Below are 27,904 nucleotides of genomic sequence, written 5' to 3'. Positions count from 1 at the left end.
GTCTGCCAGAACAGGACTCAGCAATGTTGTGGCATTCGCTGTGATGTCATCGCCCAGAGCGCAGGCAGTCGAGCCTCCAGTCCCATCCGTAAGGCCAATCGCTGTATGGGGATCGAGTCGAGCCTTCGCCGAACAGCCAATCAGAAATAAGAGATCATGTACGAGCCCCCCTCCCTCCTCCGTCATGTGATGTAGCACCGAGTTGCCAGCATGGAAGTACGACTTGTGACTGTTCTAATCAGTTCGTAACGAGGTGGGATTCACGAATCTAACCACAGTAAGGGGGAATAACTCCTGCAGATCACAAACACCAGGAAGAGATTAACATCAGATTAATCAAAGAGGTAAGTTCGCATGTGCGAGCGGTGCGTTTTGCTTGACAAATGTTCGGTCTAGCTATATAGAAGGTTCAAACACTGAACTAACTGTTTTTTCTTGGGGGGGGGGTGCGCAGTGTAAAGGATCGAATCTATTTTGGGGCTCACGGCCCTGTTATTGGGTGGCCAGAAATAACAGTTATGACTAATGTGCATTCCACGCGGAATGGGGGCGGGGGTAATAAAAACAAATCAGCAGGGGAATCGCAAGCGGTGCAGAATAAAATTAAAAAAGTAAATAAATGCAAAGTGAAGGAAAATATCAAACATTGACAGAAATCTTCACTACCTTCATTCTGTCTGGAGTAATATAAATACTTTTGTTAGGAAAGTAAACAGCGAGCCCCAGTTGAAGAAATAAAGCGGGTTCCATACCTCTGGAACAGGATGTTAGAGTTTGTCAATAGCCGTCCGGAACGGAGATCTTTCCGCATTGAGTCTTAACATGATTTCCACAACCACAGACTCATTTTCTCTACATAATGTATACACGCAGAGCTCTACATTGTAAATATCACAGTTCCATCTACTACAACTGCAGAGATCACAGTCCCACTTTATAACAGTTCCAGTTTAACTAGTGGGTTAGGTGGAAGGGTCAGGGGGTATTTATTAACTAGAAGGTCAGGAAATCAGTGACAAACTGTATGTGTCTTTTGACAAGGGCTTATGCATACAGGTGTTCAGCAAACCTCACAACCTTGGAGGCAGCTGTGGTAATGTAGCAGGCAGAGTACTTTTGGAAGATTTTGAAGCAGGGATCAAGACAACAGTCAAACAGATCAAAGATTAGCAAAAACACTGGGAAGAGGATCATGATGGATATGGCAAAAGGATTTTTGCTGGTTGAGACAGATAGTAATTGAGTATTAAAAGTAAATGGAATTGGCAGAAAGATACTGAACAGTAGACAGGAGATAAAGGGTAAAGTAGTCGCAGGGAACTGTATATGTTAGCAGTCAGGGGAGCAAGTAAAAATAATTAATAAAATACTGTTTCAGAGAGCAGCACCTTAGAAGAAACTGTAAACACAGCGGTCTCTTACATTATCAAACTGTCAGGAGTCACAGCAAGTTGTTTCCTAATAGGGTTGCCACCTTTTCAGATGTCTAAAGTGGGACATCTTTTGTAGAAATGTGAGATTTTGAAGGACAAAACATAGCCACAGCCAGTGCAAATGACAGAACTTCACTTTTTTCTGCCAAAATAAAAGCTTATTTTGTATCATTTGAGTTGATTATGCTATTTCATATAATATGTATGAGTCCCAGATACAAAATAACTGTTTTAGGCAACTATTGAAGAAAACCTAATATTTTGTCTTAAAATCTCAGGACATTTGCCATTTTTTAGTTTTTTTTTTTGCAGGACACAATTGCCCAAAGTGGGACTATCCCTCTCAAAGAGGGACAGATGGTAACATATTTCCTAAGGCCACCTGTTCTATAGTAAATGTTTGTTTATATATACTAATACCACAGTAGTCCAAGTATAGGGTATGCAAGCATACCTCTCAACCTCTTAGAGCACGAAATCTGGGCAAAGCCATAAATAATGGGGGTATAAAAGCCCAAAAATAGGGACAATTTTTAAATATTGCTCTTACAAACATAGAAAGTAGATAGAATAACATGTTTTGCATTAGCATTAATTTTCTGAAGGGCATGAAGTCTGAAACTCAAATGGCTGTTATTTTCTGATTTAGGTCTTCAATAGTTTGACAATGAGTTGGTAAAAACAGCAATTTTAAGAAAAATGGACCAAAAATATGAGGCAAAAATCTGGACATTCTGCAAAAATCTGTACAGTTGAGAGGATGAGTTAAACTTCAAACCAAAAACACAGTAATCCAAGCATGAGGCACATAACCTACAAGTTGTACCTCAGCTGATAAGGAAAAAAAAAATCTGTTTCTGAAGACAAGCTATTGCTGGTAACAGTTTGCAGAACAAAATAGCAAATATGCTTTCAGACAGTAATGTAAGTGATTTTTTTTTTTGGTTAAATGGATGTTTAGAAAAAAATAACTGGGCTGCTAATGGATCACTTACAGTTCATTAAGTTAAAAAACTGATGCATACAAGCATACACACCCACAGTGATCTTTCTGAAATAAAGCAGTTAATGAAGCAGCTTGTTCATCCACTGATACAGTTAGGAATACATAGGTTTAACCTGTAGAATATTTAAATTATGCCAGTTATAGAAATGCATTACTGTACAAATCTTCCAAAGCTGAAAATCAAAGTAGTGAACTGATGTTATTCATATAACAGAAATTGTCAATTAGGTCTGGTCGGTTGGTCCAAATATATGATTTATTTGTCCTTGAGATCTGTATCTAATGCCTTGGCCTAGCAGTGTTTCAAACTATAAAACATTCTGTGTGAAAAAAGCTGGAGGTAGCAATCCTGCTGGTCATGGGCAAGCACGGATGTTTCCATGCATTGCAAGTGAATGTGCTATGATGCAATAAGAGGCCTCAGTTACAAGAGACTTTGTGGCCTTCCAATCAGAAAGCACAAGGGGAGGGATCCTTAGGTTTGTGGGGTTGGCCAGCATAATATATATACTCTGTCACATGTAAGTTGTGTGGTTTGTGTGAAGGGTGGAGCTTGGGAAGTTCTCAGTCATGAGACTTGTCCTCGTTTGGCAAACAGCAACCAGCTGGCTGCAGCCAGTCTGAGGTGGGGTTAAGCTGTTGCTGCCTATGAGATGAGTCACCCACAAGCTTGCACTTTGTTTTTCTTTGTACTATGATGACAAACATACTGTCTTAATACTTTTTTATGTAATGCAGTAAAATATCTGCTCGTTTGCGTATCATTATGGGTTAGATGTGCACAGCTGCTTATGCCATTTGTAGATATAGGAATGTAGTCACCATGCTTTAAACAGTCAAAAACCTAGTACAAAGAAGCATAACTCTCAGCATCTCCACTTCTGATAGATTTCCCAGATTGGCTATTTGCATGAGGAAAGGTGGCAAGTTGCAGTCAACAAAGAATAATCATTGCAGTTACATGTTTGTTTTATCCTTAAAATCTATACTGCTTCAAGCCCTCTTATCCAGCTGATTTTCTTAGTCAACAATGGAAATACTTAAAACCATCCACGGGTTTGAACTTTTTGTCCCTGTTTCTGGAAGTAAGAAGCTGGGAATTATGCACAGAGGTCAGGGCAGTAATTCTGTATGAAAGTCCTGCCACACTGCTGTGCATATTATGTCCCAGCAAACTCATTTAAGAACACCATGCATTATCTTTCTGTAGGCATCGTATTTCAAAAAGTTGTATTTAATAAAAACACTAATACCAGAGGTGCAAGTCCTTTGGAGAGCAGCAGCAGAATATTGTGTTACAGCACAGATAATACCTTGCTCTGGTAAGAGTGTGGCCCTTGGTGCTAACTGTAGACACTAACAAATGCATAGATATACTGTTTTGCCTTCATATTTGTGATTTTATAACCATTTCTGCCACATGTAATTGAATATCTGTGGTGAAAATCCAAAGAATATGCTTAAAATGTGTTAAAACATTTTCTGGTATTAATTAAGGAAACTGGCATATTGTGTCATTCCAGCCTCATCTACTGGGCGAATTTTAGGTACTTAAGCAACAACTTATTTACTCTTGTAATTTAATGTTTTATTTGTGCCTTAGGCAATTATTGAATTCCTACACTGTTTTAACTTTAAAGCTATTTTAACTATCCCTCATACTTTTTGTGAAATAATGCTTCTTTACATCTCCCCTGAGTTGACCATTTTGTATGTTTAAACAGTATTCTCTTATTCTTACACACACACACGCATATATATATATATATATATATATATATATATATATATATATATAGGTTCATACTAGGCTATCTGCCCTAGGGCATTTATAAGCCTAGCCAGAGTGTGTTTGGCTTTCGCCACCCATTTTAAATTAATTTTGCTATGCGTTTTTTGAGGTTAGTATACTGTGCCTCTGTCTAACAGTGACACAGAAGTGATAGCCGGGGTAAACCTACGATCTCCCATCCACTCATCAAGATTCCTCTTGAAGAGAGTCAATGTGGGACTCTGCCTAACCTGGACTGGGATTTTATTCCAGAGTGAAGGGAGCCTCTGGGTTATGAATCTGTCCCTCCAGCATGTCCTATTTATTTCAGTGCTGAGGTTCAAGTCTCTCGAGCGTAGCTCGATGGGATTTGGATTTTCTGAGGTGCAGCATGTCCATTAATTCTGGGTTGGACATGGCTTTATACGTCAGGCACAGATCGCCTCTGAGCAGGCGGTATGCCACTGAGTAGAGCTGGAGTTTCTTTAACCGGGCAGCATATGGCATCTGTTTGAGCCCTTTGATCCTCTTGGTGAGGTACTTTTGGGGTCTTTCCAGTTGCTGCAGGTGTCTGGTAAAGTACATCCCAAAAGGGGAATTGTACTCAATTATGGGCCTGATGAGGGATGAGTAAAGAGGTACAATGACCTCCCCTGATCTAGATGTGAATCCCTTCATGATTAGGTGGGCTATATAAAATGTTTTTCTAACCACTTTGGCCACGTGGTTGTCAAATGAGAGATTGCTATCAACTTGGGTCCCCAGGTCCCTAATGACTTCTTCTGTACTTAATGGATTACCACCTATGTGGTAATTTGTGGGCACTTTGTTTTTGCCAAAGGGGATGACTATACACTTTTTGGCGTTTAGCTTGAGGCCATGGCTCTGGCACCAGTTGTCTGTTTCTATGAGGCCCTTTTGGAGGATGCTTGTGTCGGCTGGAGAGTTGATTATGGCACCCAGTTTGCAGTCATCTGCAAACTTGGTCAGCCACAGTCCTTCTGTGTTGGCCTGTACCGCCGAGAAATATATACCGAACAAGAGAGGTCCCAGAACTGAGCCTTGTGGGACACCACTTGTAACTGGTTTGGAGTCTGACATGGCTCCAGCAATTCTAACCATGTGGGTTCTGTCCTTGAGCCAATTTGCAACCCATCTAGTGACATAGGGGTTTATATTTAAGCTGGTGAGCTTATCTATAATGCCTGAGTGGGTTATTGTATCGAAGGCTTTTGCGAGGTCCAGGTAGGCTGTGTGGACCACCTTCCCCTCGTCAATTGCCTTGGTGACTGTTTCAAAGAAATCAACCAGGTTTAAGAGGCAGGATCTGCCCTTAACAAAGCCAAACTGGGTAGGATCCAGTGTCTGTAGGTCCCCAATATCTTTATTTATGAGGTCCATGATGATCCTTTCCATAGCTTTGCAGACCAAGCTAGTCAGGCCTATGGGGCGATAGTTTCCAGGATCCGTTGAGGCACCACCTTTGTGGAGAGGGACCACTGTTGCTGTACGCCACTCTTTGGGTACATATCCTGTAGTAAGGCTAAGATTGAACAGTAGTTTTATGTTTGGGTTTAGCTCTTCTTGGAGTTCATGTAGGACGCAGCCCGGGACACCATCTGGTCCCATTGATGCTGTGTTTTTTGCTTTGGAGAGGGCGGCTCTTACGTGAGCATCTGAGATGTCAGGGGGGCAGCACTCTGTTGGGATATATATTTGCCCTTTTGGTGGGGTGGGGGGGGGAGTTTGCACTGAACCTGTCTGCTAGGATGTTGGCAATGTCTGTGGGCTCAGTGTATTTTTTGTCATTTTGGACTAATTCTGAGCATATCTGGGAATTCCCACCCAGGTTCCTAACATAACTAAAGAAAGCCTTGTGATTATCCTTGGTGTCCTGTGCAGTTTTCTCTCGAAGCTGGCCTTAGACGATTTTATGAGTGCCCGTAGTTTTTTGCTAATAGTGATCAGAGATGCCTTCCCTTTTTGGGATTTTGCTCTATCATGTAGTAGCTTCCTCCTTCTATTGTATAGTTTGTTTATGGCTGGGGTCCACCAGACAGGACGTCTGCCTTTGGAGGATTGGGTCTTGGTTTTATTTGGGATTGCATGATCCATGCATTCCTGAAGGTGTTCATAGAATGCGTTTATAAAGGATTCTGCGGTCTGGGCCATATTTTCCACAGGCCCAGGGACTTTGAAGGATTTCGCCTCAGTTTTGAGGCATGTGAAATGTGCTTTAGAGAAGTTTTTCACTGTGGTTTTCTGGGCAGGGGGTGGGGTCGGGATGTGAATATCCAGTGAGATTAGTTTATGGTCTGATCTTACCAGTGAGGGATACACTTCTGGTCTGGAGCATAGTGTCCCCATGTTGGTGATGATCAGGTCCAGTATGTTTTCCCCTCTTGTGGGAGTGGTAACAAGTTGTTCCATAGCATTTGAGTTTATAAATTCTAGGAACCTTTGGGCTAGGGTGTTGGAGCTAGAGTAATGCCTATATATATATTTATATATATTTATATATATATATATATATATATATATATATATATATATATATGTATGTATAGTTTTTTGAAAGATGATACCTAACTGAGCTTTACAGATTCCCTGAAGGTATTCAGAACTTTCTGTCATAGCATACTGCTTTATTTTCTTACAGATATTTGAAAATTATGTCCTTTTTCACTGTTTCTGTTATTTTCACTACAATTTAAGCCAGTCTGAAAGATCTTTTCCAGGAACTGTCTTGCTCTCACTGCTGTAATGAGGGGCCACATCTGGCCTTTCCCACTCTTAAGGAACATTACTATAGTCCAGTAATTTGTTAAAAACGTTAAAGATCTTACCCTAGAATTCATGGTGAACTAAGGGAACATCTGGTAAGTCGTGTAAAGTCCTATTGGTTTGTGCACATTTAGATTTGGTGTTCTTTGAGCATTCTTTTTTTCCTGTGATGTACACAAACAAATTATGGAGCTGTAGGTATTTGTCCTCGAATGGTTTGCCTCCTACCTACAGGTCATGCACAATGGATCGTTTCAAGGATATACTCTTAATCAGTTTAACCCGTCATATCTGGAATTCCACAGGGTTCGATGTTAGATCCATTGTTGTTTTATGAGTACTGGGAAGCAGATTCAATTGCTCTGCAGATGTGCTCAGCTTTCTCTCTCTTTCCCATGAGACATGTCTGCTGCAGATTCAGTAGGTGAAGAGCAAGGCTCATTGCAGAACCACAGCATGCTAATCACATGTGACCGAACACATCCACAATTTTAACCGTGGCTGTCCACGCCACTTTGAGGGAAAGTAATTTTCCATCCCTTTGCCCCATCATGATTCACAATGGTTCTAAGTTCCCTTTCATGAAGAAGGTGACAGACCCCTGTGTGTTTTTCAATGAAAGACTGATTCTTGAGAACCATGCTTCATCTGTTGTACATAGTTCTTATTCCCATCTTCAAAATACTTGCTACATTAAGAATCTTCTTCCCCCTGAGTTCCTCTCAGTGATAGTACTATCCTTGGTTTTCTCCCAGCTTGATCACTGCCATTTTCTGTACCTGGGTTTCCCCAAATGTGAGCTAGATTGCCTGCAGCTAGTGTGGAACTTTGCAGCACTGATGCTTTCTGGTACTTCTTGCTGCCACCACATTACACCTGTTCTACAAAGTCTGTGCTGATTGCCTGTTCAGTCACATATCATCTTTAAAGTCCATGCCTTAAGAAGTGCTTGACCACTACAGCATGGTGGGATCCTGATGTTAATTTTCCTTGGGGTTCTTGGATGCTACAAGGTTATGTTTGGAATCTTCTGGTACCCGAGTCTTTTCTCATCATTCTCCTCATCTCTTGAACCTCCTTTGCTAATGGGGTTGATGGAATACCCAACACTGTCTTGCTTTAAAATGTCACTCACTTCTTATTTATTTTGTGGCATTTGATTTATGAAACATCTGTTGTCTGTAGAATTAGCTTTATTCATCTTATCCATGCCATTTTTCTTGATTTGGATAATATATATGGATAGCAATTTTTATACTTACAATATCACTGTTCTGTTTTGACTAGTTTACATTTGTCTTTTACTAAGTTGTTAATTTTATGATTTTATACTCTGTTTTATTATTCATTTTACATATTTCATTGTTAAGGTGTTTAAAAACAAGCACCTAAAATAAGTCACCGCTACTGCTGAATGGATTTGAGAAATCTTCCTTTATGAGTACACAAAGTAGTAGTATGTATTTTGCAGGTTTCACTCCTTTTGTCTTTTTTTGGGGGGGGGGGGTAGAGCATTGATAGTTTTATTAAAGGCCATTTAATCAACTTCAGATTGGTCACACAACACACTGAATGAAAGCACACACAGCTGAATTCCTTTCTGTTCTATTAAAGATGGGGTTAGAATTAAGTTTTCATGCTAGGTTGCATGTGAGGTTTGATGGTAGTTCTTTTTATTTATGAATTTGTTTACTATGGTGGTGCACCAGTCAGTTGGGACCCATTTCAGGTAATACATGGAGTTATGGTCTACATGATTGTTATGTTCTGTATGAGGACGTACTGGGCTTTCCCCTCCTAGAAGCTAATTCCATATAACAAATCAAAGAATTTCTAAAGTTGCCCTCGGATGTTGCAGACTGTGCAACTCTAATCAATTCCTTTCACCAGATAGTGCCCTCATGTCACTCCTGGAAAGGGGCAGTTGCTCCTAGAGGGTTATTTAGGTAAAAAATTAACAAAAATGGATGGCTAGTGGTTCTATAGTGTCTTCCAGTATGTGGCTGAATGTAATTGTATTTACAGTCAGCATTTGAAAATAAGGAGATGCAAGAAAGTTATTCACGGAGAAGAATGGAAGACTCTTGGAAAAGACCTTGAGCAGAGGTGGTCCAGTGTAATGGATGCAATTTGGAATACATTGAGTGGGCATAAGAGAGGGATGATACAAACCAGAGCCAAAATGTACACAGGTACTGCAGATATACTTTACGCTGGGGAAATAGATTGACATAAAATCAATATTCATTTCTAGCAGTGAAATTAGGCATGACATAATAGGCCTTTCACAAAATCATTCTGTTGGCAGTATGATGCTAAATGCTAGCTAACTCTGTATGTTAACATGTTTAATAATATTTTTTCCTCCCACAGGTCATACAAGGGTGTCGTATACAAGAAAATATTGCCAGTTGCTGAGAATTTCTACTGAAAAAAATTATTTACTGCTACATGTGGGCTGATTGTCAAATGGTTTCAGTAAATTACAGTGAGCCATTGTGTATAGCAGATTTACCAGCTACTGCAACAGGAACCTGTGGGCAGTCTTTGGCTTGTGGTAATGAAGCTCTCATGCAGCCATCCTTTTTGCAGGAGGAGGGGGATGGTGAAAGTGACATTTCCAGTGCTCAATCTTGCTCAAGTCCTGAAATCCAGGATACCTGTAACCTTTCTTACAGTCCTCCAGTTAAGATGGGTCTAGCTTCAACAAAAATGGAGGAGGAAGAGTCTCCTGTCTATAAGGCACATCTCAAGCTGCCCGATTTTTGCTCCAGCATGTCCAGTGACTTTACTCCCACTCTTGAGGAAATTGAGGAGTTTCTGAAGGAGAAGATGGACCTGATAAAGGAAGGCATGGCAGACAACTCACAGGCAGGAGCAGGGTTTGAGATAAAGTCTGAACTGGGTTTGGAAAAACTGAATGGGAGCACCAATGGGCAGGTGATGGTCACTTCTCTTGGGGGCTCTGATTCAAGGTCCCAGGAGACAAGGACAGCAGCAGCTATTTCCGGAGTTACAGCATCAGTGGGGAGCATACCAGTAGTTCTTCAGATTCAGCCCATACAGTTAGCTAGCGAAAGCCAGTTGCCTCAGACTACTGCTGGTGGAGTTAAAGTTGCGCAGTTGTTAATTACTGTACAGGGACAAACAGTGGCTGTGATTCCTCAAGTGATTCAGGCACCTTTAAATGTTTCAGACCAAAAGTATGTCAAAATTGCTCCTTTGCCAATTGCAGTTAGACCTGGAGGTGTTGGCAGTTGTATAACATTGGATGGAACCCAGAAGCTTCCAAAAGTTTCCCCTTCCCTGATCCGCGTGCATAAATGCTCACATCCAGGATGTAATAAGATGTACACTAAGAGCAGCCACTTGAAAGCTCATTTCCGACGCCACACGGGAGAGAAGCCTTACATCTGCACATGGCCTGATTGTGGATGGAGGTAAGAAAATAGTGACAGGGGTTATCATTTTGGTGGGTGATGCGCCAGAGGTACTCTGGGGATCCCAGAGCACTTTTTATTCTTCTCTCTGTCTCCCTCTGTTTATCATGCATTGGCACTAGCACATTTATAAAATGACAGGAATTGGGTTCTCCACTCTGATCTGAAACTTATAGCAACAGTCAGTAATCTCACCAGTAATGCATATGCAATGTAAGGGCATGAAATTCTTCTGTGTGAATGTGGTGCGTATAACGCAGTCTTAATCACTTTATTTTATTTCCAGTAATTCTTCCAGAGTAATCCGCAAAAGTATATAAAGCTGATGGGTCGTTTGACGGCAACATGGTGTATAGTTGTGGCTGGTGTATGTAAGACAGACTACCCAGTGGGTAGAGAATGATGGAACATATATGGGGCATAAAAAGATAGTCCAGTGGCCCAAAATGTTAATTAATAACCTAGCTTAAGTCTTATACTGTGATGGATGTGCAGTGCTTTCATTCAGTGAATCTGACAGCAAAAGATGAAAATCTGGGAAGAGATTAAACTATAAAGTTCCAAATGTGGATACAATGTTGCTTAAATAAATGTTTATGGTTGAAACTATTAGTTTGAAAGATGCCTTACATAGTTCAAAATATTTTATTTAAAATATTTATTCAAGATAAGGTAATTCACTCATATATTTGTTGCTATTACGACAAAATGTATATTGGTACTGAAATATATTATTTGTTTGTTTGTTAACAAAGTAAACCCAGTAAACACAACTACATCATTTCAGGAATGACCCAGAAGAACTACATAATTAAATGACATGCTCACTCTCACAGTAGGCAAATGGAAATTTAGGAAAGTACAAATATGACTCTGTCATTGTCCATGTTGGTGTGAATGACCTGAGACGTACCTCCCTGGATTACATGACAAGTACAAATATGGCTCTGTCATTGTCCATGTTGGTGTGAATGACCTGAGACGTACCTCCCTGGACTACATGAAAAGAGACATGGAGGAGCTCTCCTATCTTGTAGCCCAGGCAGTTATGATCCTAGCCCTGAGTAGCATCCTGCCATCACCCAGAATGATACCACAGTATAAGGACAAAATGATTGACTTTAACAATTGGCTAAGCTTCTGGTGTCATTCTAAGGGAATCCAGTATCTGTCTGCCTGGGATGACATGATTGACAGACCACGGTGCTTTGCCAGAAATGGCCTGCACCTATCGTCCTTGGGATTCCGGATACTGGCAAAGGCTGTTGCCACCCCTACAGGTACAAGCAAGCAAAATCTGAGGGTAATGCTACTCAATGCTAGAAGTCTAAACCTAATAAATGCTCTGACTCGAGGCACTCTTTAAAATGGAGAACATTGACATCTGTGTAGTGACAGAGACCTGGTTCAAAGCTCCAGAGAGCACCCCTGCATTAACTGGCTATAATTCATACCACACCTTTCGGCCACCAAACCCGGACCGAAACACTTAAGGTGGAGGTGTGTCCATATTCATTAAGGATATCCACACCTCCAAGCTAGTTGCTCAGCATAATGTATCCGAGATTATCCAAGTTCAACTAACTCTGGGCAAAACCGCAATCCAGATTGTAGCTTGCTACAGACCCCCCACCATGCCCCAGGATTCCCACTCCTCTTTTCTTGATACACTGGAAAATATTAAGGTATAACCCAACACTCTAATAATGGGTGATTTCAACTACCCTATCATTAACTGGGAAAACTACTCGTGTACCAAATCTTTTGCTCAACGTTTTCTGGAAATCATCAATTCCAGCACCTTGGATCAACTTATCCATGTCCCCACTAGGGGCAGCAATATCCCAGATCTGGTCATCACCAACATGGGTGACCGGTGTTCCACACCAGAGGTCAGCTCCTCGTTGGTCAGATCCAACCACAAGCTAATAACCTTAGACATCCACATCCCGCTCCCATCCCCCATTAGGAAAACAACCGTAAAAATTTCTCCAAAGCCAACTTCATGCTTCTTAAGACAGAAGTGGCAAACTTCACAACACTCATGCAGATGGACAATAGAGGTATGACTGCTGAATCCTACACAAATGCACTTTATAAGCACTTACACGAGTGCATGGATCGTGCTATCCCTAACAGAACCAAGATGCTATCCTCCAAAAAAAGGAAGCCAATCTGGTGGTCTTCTGCCATAAACAAACTCTACAACAGAAGAAAGAAACTGTTGCAAAAAAAGAGTAAAATCCCACGATTGGAGGAACTCCCTGGTAAGCCTCAATAAGAAGCTGAGATCTCTCATAAAATCCTCCAAAGCTAGTTATGAAAACAAAATCACCACTGATTCTAAAGACAACCACAAAGCATTCTATAGCTATGTTAAGAATCTTAATGTCAACACTCAGATCTGCTCTGAGTTACAGCACAATGACACTAAATATACAGACCCAACTGATATTGCCAACATCCTGGCAAATAGGTTCAGTGCTAACTTTACCCCCCTCTCACCCCCTACAGGGCCCATCTTTATACCGGAAGAATGCAAAGTTCCTGTAATCATGGCTGCATAGGTAAAACTTCACTCTCCAAAGTCAAGAACACAGCATCCATGAGACCTGACAACATCCCAGGCTGCCTTCTACATGAACTACAGAATGAACTGGCACCCCACCTAAGTACCATGTTCAATCATAGCCTCACCTCAGGTTTTGTGCCCATTGAATGGTGCACCGCAACGGTTATCCCACTCCACAAAGGGGGGGGGGGCACAACAGACCCCAGGAACTACTGCCACATTAGCCTGACAAGCCTGGTCTGCAACTCATAAACAAAGACATTGGAGATCTCCAAACTTTGGACCCCACACAGTTCGGGTTTGTAAAAGGCAGATCATGTCTCCTAAACCTGACAGACTTCTTTGAAGTAGTCATCAAAGCCATAGATGAGGGTAGGTGGTTCACACAGCCTATCTAGATCTCACCAAGGCGTTCAACACCATCCCCCACTCTGGAATTATAGATAAACACACTAAACTAGGTATAAAACCCTATGTCACAAGATGAGTTGCCAACTGGCTTACTGAAAGAACCCACACTGTGAAAGTAGAAGACTCCAAATCAGACTTCAGACCAGTGACAAGTGGAGTACCACAGGGTTCAGTCATGGGTCCTCTCCTGTTTGGTATCTACTTCTCTGAAGTACAGGGTAACACAGAAGGTCTTTGGCTAACTAAATTCTCAGATGAGTGCAAACTAGGAGCCAAAATCGAAACGATGTGGACATCCTACAAAAGGGCCTCACTGAGACAGATGCCTGGTGTTAAACCCATGGTCTCAAGCTCAATGCCAAAATGTGCATTGTCACCCCCTTTGGTAAAAACTCTGTACCCATGAACTACCACATAGGCGGTAGTCTACTTAACACCGAAAATGTGATAAGAGACCTTGGGACACAGGTGGACAGTAGTCTCTCCTTTGATAATCACATTCCCCACAGTGGTCAGGAAATCCTTCTACGTGGCACACCTCATCACAAAAGGTTTCTCATCCAGAAAAAAAGAGGTCATTGTTCCCCTCTACTCATTAGTCATTCGACCCATTATAGAGTACAACGCCCCTTTTGGTATGTACCTCACAAGACATCTACAACTGGAAAGGCCGCAAAAATACCTCACAAAGGGGATTACTGGCCTCAAACAGATGCCTTACGCAGACTGACTCAAAAAACTCCAGCTTTACTCCGTCACATATCACCTACTCAGAGGCGATCTCTGCCTAACATACAAAGCTATGGCAAACCCAGAGCTGTTGGACATGCTCCACTTAAAGAAATCCCAATCCCTCTGAGCTACATGCTCTAGGGACCTAAACCTTGTCACCACAATAAACAGAACATGCTGGAGGGATAGATTCCTGTCCCAGAGACTTCCCATACTCTGGAACAGACTACCTATCTATGTCAAACAGAGCTCCTCATTAGCACTCTTCAAGAAAAATCTTAATGATTGGATGGGTAATAGGAAATTCACCCCGGGGATCACTTCTGTGGTTCTGCTTGACAGGGGCACATGAAAATAATTTAATTGGGTGGCAAAAGCCAGGGTAACTTTTTGGCTAGGCTTGTATAGGTTCTAGGGCTAATAGCCTAGTACCTACCTATGAACCTATGAAATCAAACCTAGAACTACTAGATAAAGTTCATTAGCAACTTGTAGGTTTAATTCTCAGCTGTAAATTACCAGATCTGATTTTAGCCCTGGCATTTGTAGTAAAATGTTTTCATCCACTATAAACAAGTTGCACATCAGTTTTAGTTAGAAATACAAATGGACCGAAGGTAGCAAAACACACTCGACTAATATTCTGAGGGTAGCTCACTACATGCATTCTGAAGGTAACAGTTAGAAACTACTCCAAGTCAAACTACCTTTTACTCAGTGATAACCTGTCAAAATGTTAAGTCCCTCCAAACCCAGATAACACATCAGCCTATGCAGAAATATTCACGTAAGCTCAGTAAAACTATGTCAATGATTGCATAGAGGCTGCTGTGCCTACCAAAAGAAATCCAAAAACTAACTCAAAAAACAAAACACCCTGGTGGAATCAAAAATTAAACAGGGTGTACAACAAAAGAAAAAAAAAGTCATAGCTAAAATTAGGAAGTGTAGCATCAAAAAGATAAAAAAAAGTCTCTTATCAACTAAAAAAAAAAACAACTTAGAGGACTAATTAAGTTCAACAAAGCAAATTTTGAGGTAAAGATGGTTTCCTGAGCACAGGACAACCACAAGGCCTTCTTTAGGTATGTCCAAAACCTCAAATGCAACACACAAGAGTGTGCTGCACTGCTGGTAGATGGAGGCACATTCACAGAGGTGGGAGATATAGACTGTCTGGCTGACAAATTCACCTCCTACTTAAACTCCCTCTCCCCCCAAGAGGTCTGCCAGGAAATACCATCTAACATAATACGTCCAACTATCAGTAGGGAGCAGGTCTTAGATGCCCTATCGAAGGCCAAGTATACAGCTGCAATGGGCCCTGATAATCTCCCAGGATGCCTATTAAAAGCCTTAAATATGACCTATCAGGACCATTGGTGTTACTATTCAAATATAGCCTCTGAACAAGCCTCTTGTCACACATATGGAAGAGTGTAATGGTGATCCATTTGCACAAGGGCAGACTATCAACAGATTCCATGTACTACAGACCCATTAGTCTGACTAGTCTCACATGCAGAGCCGTGAAAAGGATTATTGTGGAAATGATTAACAGTGACATAGGAAACCTTCATACACTGGACCCAATCCAGTTTGGTTTCATCAAAGCAGGTCATACTTACTGAACCTGTTGGACTTCTTTGAGAAGATTACCAAGACAAAGGATAAGTGCAAAACGGTTCATATTACCTTGTTAAATTAGGTATAAATTCATATGTAACTCTGTGGATAGCTAGCTTGTGAACAAATAGGACCCAGCAAGTTAGGATTGGAGAGACTGCCTTCACAAAGTAACTGTTTATGAGTGGAGACACCTAGGCCTCTATGCTGGGCCCACTCTTCTTTGGCACCTATTTTTCGGAAGTTAAGGCCAATGTCAGGGGGCTCTGGCATACCAAGTTTACAGATGATTGCAAGATAGGCTCAATCATAGAAACCCTCCAAGATATTAACATCTTATAGGAAGGTTTAACATAGACAAATGACTGATGCCAAAGCCATGGTTTAAAACTCAGTGCTAAGAAATGCATAATATTAATTTTTGGCAAGTTGGCCACTCAGGGAAGCTACCTCATTGATAAAACACCCCTAAAAGCAGACACAGTAGCAAGGCATTTTGGGGACTCCTGTAGATAGTAACCTGGATTTCGACCAACGTGTATCTAAGGTTGTAAGAAGTCATTCTTTGTCACTCAGCTTGTAAGTCAGGGCATGGCATCTAGGTCCAGGGAATTCACTGTGTCACTGTACTGAGTCATCATTAGACCTATCATTGAGTCTTAATGCCCCCTTCAGTTTGTACCTGACCAGGCACATGCAAACACTGGAATGTCCCCAGAGGTTCCATAGGGCATAGATACAGTGTCCTATGCAGATCACCTTAAAGCCCTACCTCTGTACTCTGTTTCCTTCAGACTAATGAGAGGTTGTTTATGCCAGGCATGCAAGGCATCCTTGGTTCCCACTCTGATGGACCTATTGCATAATGAACAGTATCAGAACTACTAGATCTATGTATTTTAAACTTTGCCTGCAAGTTAAATAGGACATGTTGGAGGAACAGGTCTGTATCAGAGAATCCCCATTTTCTGGAATGTTTCCCATGCATGTGAAGCATAGCCCTTCCCAAACCCTATTCAAGTGCAATCCTGAACCAGTGAATGAGAAATTTGAAATTCATCCCTGGTCTAACATGTATGTCTCTGATGGACAGAGGCAGCCATTAAATCATGTCCTAACTAACATACTTCCCTTAAAATAACCTCTGAGGCACAAAAAATCATGGGATACAGTCAGGTTGCATGGCTACACTTATAAAGGCCCCAGTGGTCATTAGCCTAGTATACACCTATGAACCTATGATGGTACAGGAGAGATTGTTTTCAAAACAGAGCTTATATGAGCTCTAAGGCATGACACAGAATGTAGTATGGTGTGCCAGTGGCCACCTTTAGTAGCTGAAACACACGGCAGAGCTGATGGTTTCATTTACTTGAGAAGGCTATTAATCCCACCTTATAACATTTGCTGTCATTTTCAGTGTTTGTATGGTCGCTATATCTGAAATAGCTAATATGTACGCAGAAAGAAAATCAAGTCTCAGTTACAGGTGTAGAATGACCCAGCAGACCAAACTGCACTGAATGTGGCTTTTCACTGCAAATGATAAAAACTGTATCCAAGCAGTCACACAGAAATAGGGACATTTTTTTTGGGGGGGGGGGGGGGGGGGGCAAAACTTCTTTTTACTATGGTGGTGAACTCTGAGATCGCTGCAACTCAGGAGACTGATGACAGTCACCTCTTTGACATGAACCTGATGTGACCTGTAGTGTATGGGAAAAAAACAGCCTAATTTACAGTGACTATATGACCAGCTCCCCACAGTCACTTTTTCCAATTTTGACGAGCTCCCCACAGTCACTTTTCCAATTTTGTGAATGCTGTTCTGAATTCTGTAAATGTAAGTTGGACAGTTCTAGTGCATATCTAGGGAGGCATGGGGCATATTGTCTCATGCATTACTCCATGCTCCCCTCTTGTCATGCTTCACAACTGTTTGCTTTGTAACATAGCAGTTAATACAGTGGATTAAAGCTGCAATCTGTTAATGAGATGCTTCTTATATCTAGAGTTTGATTCTCTGAGCCTCCATTTGCCTACTGTGTGATTCTGACTGAGTCACTTTCATAGACAGCACATCCAGGCCGAGTCTGACAAAGGTCCTTGTGGATCAGTGCTGTACCCTGGATAACAAATAAAATAAACTTTTATGCATTACTACTGACATAACATGCCATAGAATGCTTGACTATAGAAAATGGAAAATAACTTTTTAGTAAATGTTATGGATTTTTGAAGATGATCATTTCAGCATTGTCTCACTGTGCTGAAGTAAGAGCTGTCCTGATAGCAAGTATTGGCCAATCATGTGTCAATATTCTTTATGTTCATTAACTGACAGGAAACACATAAATGAATGTTGTTCATTTTTTCATTGGTAGTAGCATGGCTCTTTCCATGCTATCCCCACCAGCTGATTTTGGTCTGTGGAGGTCTTGAATCTGGAGATAAGCTTCTTGTATCCCAGCTAATTTGCAGTGAATTTTGGAAACACTCTGCTAATAAGCAAGTTTGCTGAACTTGTTGCCTGGGTACACTGCTTTATTCCAAGTGACTTGATGTTATTTACCAGCAGAGTACATTTCTATGCTGCCTGTTTGTCAGTCAGTCCAGTAGCTTTTTTCCTATGGCTTTAGCCTTCTCAATGTGGTGCTGTGGTAGCATTGTCGCCTCACAGTAAGAATCCGCGGTGGTGGTGCTGCGGTAGCATTGTCGCCTCACAGTAAGATGCTGTCCGGTTCGACTCTCAGGGTGTCTTCTGCGTGGAGACATGCGTGAATGGGCGTACCTTCGTTGAAGGTTGTGTATCCAGGACTGTATGTAAGCTTCTGAGCCCCCAAGCCATTCATTGTGTATCGGAGGGAAGCCATCTAGCTTGTCAGTGGGAGTGGTAAGCACTAGGTAGCTTATCTACCACAAGAGGAGTGGTTTCTGGCCCAGAAATTGTAGTTTATTGGCTGTTTGGGCAGTTTTTTCCATATCCTTCAACTTTCTGATCTAAAAGCCTGCGTTTCACTTTTCCCTCCTTTCCTGTAACTAGTCTAGTCCAGATACAGATTTGCTGTATCCAGGACAGTATGTAAGCTTCTGAGCCCCCCAAGCCTTTCTGTGTTGGAGGGAAGCCTTCTAGCTTATCAGTGGGAGTGGTAAGCACTAGGTAGCCTGTCTACCACAAGAGGAGTGGGTTCTGGCCCACAATTTGTAGTTTATTGGCCGCGTGGGCAGTTTTTTTATCTTTTTCAACTTTCTGGTTTAAAAGCTAGTGTTTGCACTTGTTTCCGACTTTTTCTGTAACTAATCTAGTCCAGATACAGATTTGCTGTATCCAGCACCATCTTTAAGCTTTTGAGAGGTGCCAAAGTCTGCTCTTCAATTTTTCCCTTAGATCTGCTAGTTTTCTCCTCTCCTGCACTTTTACTAGCTTATTAGTCTAGCATTTTACCGTGCCAGACTTCTTGTAGCAATTACTGTAGCACACAAAAGTGCTACCAGCACTAAATGTTCTACAAGGAAACAGCTCCAGTACTTTTTATTACTGCCCACCCCTCCAGACATGTCTAAAGGTCAGTTCCCTCTGCTTTCTCATATTAACCTGGTGAACTTGGGCATCTTGAGGCAATGCCGCAACTGCCTCATGTACACCAACAACCCTCTCCTCTTACCTCCCAACCCTCAGACTTGCAAGAGATGCACTTATATATCCATATTGGAAGCCGCACACTCTTCAGCCAAGACTGGAATAGCTGGTCAAGAGGAGAAGATCAACACTTGCACCACACCTCATGGAACACATAGCCCTCTTGAACACACATCAGCACTGCCTTCACATAAAAACACAAACCACACACCCACCTTCGCAGAGGCTCTCAAGAAAAATCAACCCAAACAGCAGAGACCTCCAAGGCAGAAATGCACTTGACTACCACAACACAACACTAATCACAAGACACATAACTCTCCTAAACAGTGTGCCACTAAACCAAAGCCCCTAAGGCAAAACAGCATGCCCAGCACACTAGTCATAGGTGACTCAATAGTGAGCCACATTGATGTCCCACTCACTATGTTGAATAAGGAGAAAGTAACAGTCAGCTGCCTGTCAGGTGCCAGGATCTGCCACATAACGCACGCACTCAGGTCCCTCAACAACATGTAGAAATATGACTCTGTCATTGTACATGTGGGTGTGAATAACCTGAGACGTACCTCCCTGGACTAGATGAAAAGAGACATGGAGGAGCTCTCGGATTATGTAGCACAGACAGGTATGACTCCAGCCCTGAGCAGCATCTTACCATCACCCAGAATTATACCACAGTACAAGCAGAAAATGAATGATTTCAACAATTGGCTAGGTTTCTGGTGTCATTCTATGGGGATCCAGTATCTGTCTGCCTGGGATGACATGATTGACAAACCTCGATGCTTGGCCAAAGATGCCCTGCATCTGTCACCCCTGGGCTTCCGGATACTGGCCAAGGCTCTTGCCACCCCAAATAGTGCTTTTTTTAGGCGGTGTTCCAAAGACCAAATTACCACTGTAACAGCTGCAAAACAGATGCAGTCTGAGGGTCATGATGCTCAACGCTAGAAGTCTAAATCTCAAAATGCACTCGCTCGAAGCACTCCTTAAAACAGAGAACATCGACATTTGTGCTGTAACAGAGACCTGGTTCAAGGCAGCAGAAAGCACCCCTGCACTACCAGGCTATAACTCATTCCACACCTTTCGGCCCCAGAACTTGGACCGAAGCTCCAAAGGCAGTGATGTTTCCATATTCATAAAGGATGTGCACACCTCCAGACTGGTAGCCCAACATAACGCATCAAAGATAGTTCAGATGCAGCTAACATTGGGTAAGACAGTGATTCAGGTCATAGCCTGTTATATGTCCCCCACCATGTCCCAAGACTCACACTCCACGTTCCTAAGCACCCTGGAGAATATTAGGGTCCAACCTAACACTCTCAATACTGGGCGACTTCAACTACCCCACCATTAACTGGGAAAACTACTCGTGTACCAATACACTTCCCCAACGTTTCCTGGAATTCATTAATTCCAATGCCTTGGACCAGCTCGTTCTTACTCCCACTAGAGGTAGTAAAATCCTTGACCTGGTCATTACTAACATGGGTGACCGTTGCTCTAAACCAATAGTTAACTTCTCCCTGGTTAGATCCGACCACAGACTAATCACCGTGGAAATCCACCCCCCCCCCAGCAAAGGTAACCACCATGAAAAACTTCTCCAAAGCTAACTTTGGGCTCCTAAAAACAGAGATGGCTAACTTCACAGCACCCATGCGAATGGAGAATAGTTGCATAACCACCGAATCATACAACAATGTACTGTACGAACACGTACACAAACGCATGGATCTCGCCATACCCAATAGAACCAAGAAGGAAGCTAATCTGGTGGTCCCCTGCCATAAACAAACTCTACAACAGAAGGAGGAAACTGATGCAAAATAAGGTGAAGTCCCAAGACTGGAAAAACTCCCTTATCAGCCTCAACAAAAAGTTGAAATCCCTCATCAAATCCTCTAAAGCTAGCTATGAAAACAGAGTTGCAGCAGGTAGTAAAAACAACCACAAAGTCTTCTATAGTTATGTAAAGAATCTCCACAGCAATACCCAGATTTGCTTTGAGCTACTGCACAGTGGTACCTCCTATACTGAGCCAACAGATATTTCCAATATACTGGCAGACAGTTTCAGTGCCAACTTTACCCCCCCCAAAGGACCAATCACAATACCAGTAGATTGCCAGGCACCCAGTATTACTGCTCCACAGGTTAAAACAGTACTGTCCAAGGCCAAGAATACAGCTTCTATGAGAGCTGACAGTATCCCTGGCTAATTTATACATGAACTACAGAGTGAACTGGCACCTCACCTGTGTGCCCTGTTCAATCACAGCTTCACCTCAGGGTTTGTCCCTACCGAATGGCACACTGCTATAGTCATCCCTTTCCACAAAGGAGGAGTGACTATGGACCCTTGGAACTATTGGCCCATTAGCCTGACAAGCATAGCTATGGAACACATCATCATGGACCTAATAAACAAGGCTATAGGGAATCTCCAAACTCTGGATCCCACACAGTTTGGTTTTGTGAAGGGTAGATCATGCCTGCTCAACTTGGTCGACTTCTTTGAGTCAGTCACCAGAGCTGCGGATGAAGGCAAGGTGGTTCATGCAGCCTACCTTGATCTGGCCAAGGCCTTTGATACCATCTCCCACTCAGAAATCATAGAAAAACTCACTAAGCTAGGCATCAACCCCTATATCACTAGGTGGGTTGCAAACTGGCTCACAGCTAGAACCCACAGTGTGAAAGTAGCTGACTCCAAGTCAGACTGCCAACCAGTCATGAGTGGAGTCCCACAGGGATCGGTCCTGGGTGCTGTCCTATTTGGTATTTACTTCTCAGAAGTCCAGGCCAACACAAAGGGACTCTGACTGACAAAGTTCGCAGACGATTGCAAGTTGGGAGCCATTATAAACTCCCAAAGTGATGCTGACATCCTACAGAAACACCTCACTGAGACCAACAACTGGTGTCAGTACCATGGCCTTAAACTCATTGCAAAAAAATGTGTCGTCATCCCCTTTGGGGAAAACCCAGTTCCCGTGAATTACCACATTGATGGTAGTCCACTGAACACAGAAGGCGTTATAAGAGATCTGGGAACACAGGTTGACAGCAACCTCTCTTTTGACCACCACATTGCCACTGTGGTCAGAAAGTCCTTCTATGTGGCACATCTCATTACTAAGGGTTTTGCATCCAGGAAGAAAGAGGTCATTGTCTCCCTCTGCTCTTCCCTCATTAGGCCAATCATCGAGTACAATCTCACATTTTGCATGTACCTCACTAGATACATGCAACAACTGGAGAGGCCGCAAAAGTACCTTACAAAGAGGATCCTAGGCCTTAAACACTAGTCCTATATGGACAGACTCAAAAAAATCTGCTGCATCTAAAGAAATCCCTATCCCTCCACACCACATGCTGCAGAGACCTCAACTTCATTACCACAATCAACAGAAAGTGGTGGATGGACAGGTTCATAACCCAGAGACTGACAGAGCACCTCATTGGCCCACTTCAAGAGAAATCTTGATGAGTGGGTGGGAAATAGAAAATTCACTGCGGGGATCACTCCAGTGGCTCTACTCGACAGAGCGACTGCGAACTAAGGTATCAGTTGTATGGTTTAATATCAGAATCGTGACCTGAGATGCCCACAGATGGAAAACTTGAAACACAGATGTTTGAATTTCCATCTGGCTTAAAATCTCAGTGTTCGAAAGTTTATATCAGCGAATGCACTGTGCATTCACTAATATAAACTCGAAGAACTGTACAGAAATCGCGGTACAGTGTGGCTTGGGAAATTCATCCCTTTCCTCACTGTAGTGCGATCTTGGAGTTGGAATATATAGTTAGCAGGGGGTGCAGGGGGAAACATGATGTTAGGTATAGGAGTTTCCTTTACCTGAGCTCCTATATGGACACCACGTAATGCTTTCGGCAACAATGTCAAATCTGCTGAATTCGTTCAGCTGATTCAACATTGTGACTTGTTCTACATTTTGATTTTAGTTTTTTGTATTTGGTGTGTTGAACAGAAATTATTTTTCCGTTCGACATTTTGATAGTAAACCCAGTTGTATTAATGGTATTCATTTTTAGTATTAGGTTCCCCGATCTGAAGTTATCTCCCCCATGGTGTATTCCATGGAATGACTTTGAAATAGACCTGGCTCAGACATTGCCTTATACATGTGTCAGAGGTCAGCTCCTACTAAGCTTAAAGAAACGGAAGATAATAGCTGTTCCAGACATTTTAAATAAAGTTTTCCAGCCCTATGATTTTTCTTTTAAGGAGTCATTTTAACATTTCAATTCCTTTCTCTTGACTTGTTTAAAGGATGCAAAATGCAGCACAATATTCAATAATAGGTTGATTGACACAGGTGTTTAGCAATCCCCTCCACGTGAACTTTGCAGTGACATGGGTTACAGAATATGTCTTTCTGACTTAAGGAGCTACAGTAGTCAAAGTTGAAATTATCTGCCAGTGTCCCCAGATCTTTATAATGGTGACTTTACGGTTTGACCATTTCTTTACCAAGCCTCATGATGGTATATAGATTACAAATGCAGATAATTGTTTCAAAACAACATTCCATTTTTCAGGCATATTTGGCTTGAGGTCATCCCACTGTAGAAAGTACAACTGTCAATGCTTACATTCTTAAAATCTCGTTCATAAGGTTTCTGTAAGTTTTAAAAAGGAACAGCATGTACCCAACAGAGGTTTTGGATATGTTACATCCAGTTATGTGCCACAATTTATGTTACAGCAAGCATCAGTAGTTTCAGGCATGGAGATTAGCTAGTGTCAGAGAAGACCAGACCGTCCATGGATTATTTTCCTTTCCTGTATCGATCATACCCTTTTTCATTCAAAATTCATGGTGTAGACCATATTGGCTGAAGAAGCCACTGTTCAAATGTCATGATTATATTGCTGCGGAAAAAGGCAAATGAACAGAAAAAAATCCCGAAAGTTGACTATCATTAACTCCTCCCCACTACTGTACTGTAGGAACACTCTGTACTGTATTGGAAAGGATAACTCTCTTTCCTTATTGTACTGGTGGTAGAGACATCTCTTAGGGTCTTCTGTATGTTAAATGCAGAAAGATATGAATAAGTCCTGTGGCGTGGCAACACAGAGACATACCTTCACTAGTAAGTCACTGTGGGAGGATACTAATGACAGTTTCCTGTATGGAATTTGTTCTTTTTTGAAGTATGCCAGTTTAACTTTCATAATTACCATGTGGCCTCACACACATCCACAGTCTTTTTTTAATTCAGAAATGTCATGACAACCATAGCTTTGAGTGCATTGTTTTAATTCCAGTTCCAAATTGTCAAACCAGTTTGGAATATACCTGTGTCTGTGTGACCAGCATTTTGTAAGGCATTGCTTTAATACTGATAGGAGATGGAAAGCCATGGGTGTCAGGAAGACAGGTGAACTGTCAGCTTTTGAGGCCATAGGAGTACACACAAAGTATTACAACTGCAAAGAACTAGGCTAGGAGAAAAATGTGCTTGTACATTATGGTTGTGAGGTAGGGATAGTATAGAAACTACTCTGCAATACACAAAATCAGCTAACAAAATGCCTGGTGCATTTTCCCTTATAGCCATCCCCTTATTTGTTTAAACTTGCTGACTCAGATACAGGGATCAGATTTTTTTAGGTAGTAGAATCTCTTCTTTAATCAGCCCTGTGACTTTGTTGTAGATGTTAATAGCAAGCATGACGTAAAACTTGCTAGATGGGAGCCAGTGTAGCTTATTTATGTTGGATAATCGAATAAGACTGGGAGAATGTGGAAGATTGTCAGTTTCTGGAAGTTTACAAGGTTCATTTGTTTGTTTTTTTAAATCAACAGGTTCTCACGTTCTGATGAGCTTTCCCGCCACAGACGCTCACACTCAGGACTGAAGCCTTATCAGTGTTCCGTTTGTGAAAAGAAGTTTGCCCGCAGTGACCACTTGTCCAAGCACTTAAAAGTACACCGGGGTCAGCGTAACACCAGAATTCCTCGCATAGGAAGTTAACTGTATCTTGCCTAAAAGTGACTGAGGAGATTAAGGCTTATTAAATAAGCACTGTCTGACAGTAGGACGAAGGCAATTAGCAGTGCTATCTTATTTTTTAAGCCAGACTGTCATTATGTTCACATGCTACCTCTTATCATATTCTGTAGGTTTTATTTGACCTGAAGTCTTTCAATACTCCCATTGCTTTTAACTGTAAATATTGTTTATGTTAAGAATTAAGAGTTTGAGTGTTCACTAATGAAATCAATTATTTGTATTCAGTAGGAATGTTATTCCTGCAGCAGGCTGTAACAATGATCTGTAGCCACATAATTACTAATTAGCAAGAGTATGCTAAAACAGCCCTGACGTTTAGGATGTCTATCTGTATAACTGTAAATAAAATGATTAGTATTAAGAAGTTTGGCTTTCTGCCAGCATGGCTACCTGATGCAACAAATTGTTACAGCTTGCCTTAGCCTTTCATTTCACTTACATGCTGTAGCGCACTGTTTTATGAAGGTTTGATATTTATGTTATTTCACAACAAAGAATTTTCCATTTGGAGGAGAGGCCAGTACTGTTTAGCAAAACCTTCACATTGGGTTTCGTTCAGACCTCTTTCTTCAGGAGAAAGTAATATATAGTAAAAAGTTTTTCTGTAACAAAATCACTCTTGTGGTGGTTTAGACATTGTACATTTTTGTCTGTTTTTTATGTAATATGGAAATTAGTGGCTTTATAATTGTCTGTGTATAACTTTAACACTTGCTAATGCACAGTGTAAAGAAGTTGGTTGAGGAACTAAGGCAAACTACGAAAGGAGACATAATCACTAGTATTTCCAGAACAGTGTGAGTGCATTTATGTGCCACATTACATGGAATGCAAGATCTTCTATGGAATTTGATTACAAAATTTCACTAAAACAATACTGTTTACTGTTGTCTCCATATGATCGGTTATATACGTTAAATTGATTGCAGTCCTGGCTGTTACTGTGCGAAGGTTAAATTTTAGTAGTGCAACACAAGGTGCACTGAAGTGTTCCAACTTCTCATCTAGTTTTATTTTATTTTTTTTAGTCATTGTACATGTATTACTAACTTCTAAATAATGAATTTATATTGGTAAATATAACTGTAGACTGTGTGATATCACCCTGACCATAACTTGCAGAAAACTGTGAACTCTGGGAAATATCACATATGACTGCGTCAGAATTACAATAAATTAACCTGCTGCTGATTTTGTTTTAAACACAGCCATGTTATTCTATTCCTGACACAGCAGAATTGCTTTGGAAAATGAATAATATATACAGTGTGTATGGGAAGGGGGACTTCACTTGCAGATCATTGCTACTTTCTGGCTCCACTAGGTGAGTCATATTTAGAAATGTGGGCAGTTTTTTGGTCACTGTACCCCACTGTTCTACACTTGTATGGGTTTAGACAGACTGAATGAGTTCTACAACTATCACTCTAGAACTAACAGAAAAATAGATGTGCATAAAAGGAACCTCCCTTTATTGTTAAGATCCCTCCTGCCAACACACACCAGTCATGCCCTCAAGAGAGTTTGCCTTAAAGAAATTTTTTACACGCCTAAACATCTCAGAATACTAAGTGGAAACTGCAGTGCATTTAATATAGCCCAAAAAATTAAAACATTGTAACATCAGGTCACAAGATAAAGACAATTGTCAGTGAAGGAGAGAATGCTTCAGATGCTATGTAGGTTTTTATTTTCTGTTTATGTGTAATATTTGTATTTCAATAGACTTTTCTACACTCATGACCCAGTGAAGTTGCATTTTTCTGCTTTCAAAAGTGGTATTTCATATATAGCAAATGTTATACAAATGAAATATATATATGAGAAATGTCAGTAGCCTGTGTTTGCCTTATTCCATAACTGCCACAGGATTTTTGGACTGCAAGTGCTGTGTTAGCTCAGGGTCCCTTGTGTAACTACTCACAAATGTATATTTGACTGAGCCATTTATTGCAAACATGGTTTGCTGTAGTGAGCAGTCAGACAACCAAGGACTTGAGCTTGTGGTACTTTGTCCGTGGTTGATCTCCATGTGAGTCACTACACAATATAAACCATGTGCAATGCACTGATTAAAAAGTAGACTGCAAGAAAGACTTTCATATCAAATTCATTTTAACAGAACTAGTTACACACTGAAACATAAGTAATTACTTGTTTAAACAGTGTTATTTTCCCCATCACAGTTTTGTCCAAAATATGTTTAATCTTACACATTATCTGTATTCCTTACCAATTGTTTTGTGTTTTGAACCATATGACTAGAACTTAAGCACTTATCTTTTTCCCCTCCATTTTGGAATGCTTTCCCTTGGAATGAAGACGTTATACTTAGCACTTTTTCCTCATTGCCAGCCTGTTTCCAAATATTTGGCAGGCTATGCTTGGTGAGCTATACATAGAGCTTCTCCCATGAATAATTATGGCACG

The 27,904-nt window shown here is 41.3% G+C and overlaps 1 protein-coding gene across 1 annotated transcript; it reads left to right on the top strand.

Annotated features, from left to right (window-relative positions):
* The first annotated feature begins 171 nt into the window (after positions 1–171).
* On the top strand, positions 172–26,677 carry LOC122806414 (Krueppel-like factor 15). Its single transcript, XM_044076825.1, has 3 exons — positions 172–344; positions 9,368–10,434; positions 25,267–26,677. Exons 2-3 carry the CDS (start codon positions 9,446–9,448, stop codon positions 25,433–25,435), a joined length of 1,158 nt encoding a protein of 385 aa, XP_043932760.1. The 5' UTR covers positions 172–344; positions 9,368–9,445; the 3' UTR covers positions 25,436–26,677.
* The last annotated feature ends 1,227 nt before the right edge of the window (positions 26,678–27,904 follow it).

Source organism: Protopterus annectens, chromosome 7.part0 (genome assembly GCF_019279795.1).
Source record: "Protopterus annectens isolate FY-2018-M chromosome 7.part0, PAN1.0, whole genome shotgun sequence".
Classification (NCBI taxonomy): domain Eukaryota; kingdom Metazoa; phylum Chordata; order Ceratodontiformes; family Protopteridae; genus Protopterus; species Protopterus annectens.
The sequence above is the reverse complement of the archived record's forward strand: the minus strand, read 5'-3'. Positions and strand labels throughout refer to the sequence as shown.

Coding starts and splice junctions, on each gene's coding strand:
- LOC122806414 (XM_044076825.1), top strand. CDS start 9,446: ATGTGGGCTGATTGTCAAATGGTTTCAGTAAATTACAGTGAGCCATTG. Junction 10,435..25,266: donor TGGCCTGATTGTGGATGGAG/GTAAGAAAATAG, acceptor TTAAATCAACAG/GTTCTCACGTTCTGATGAGC.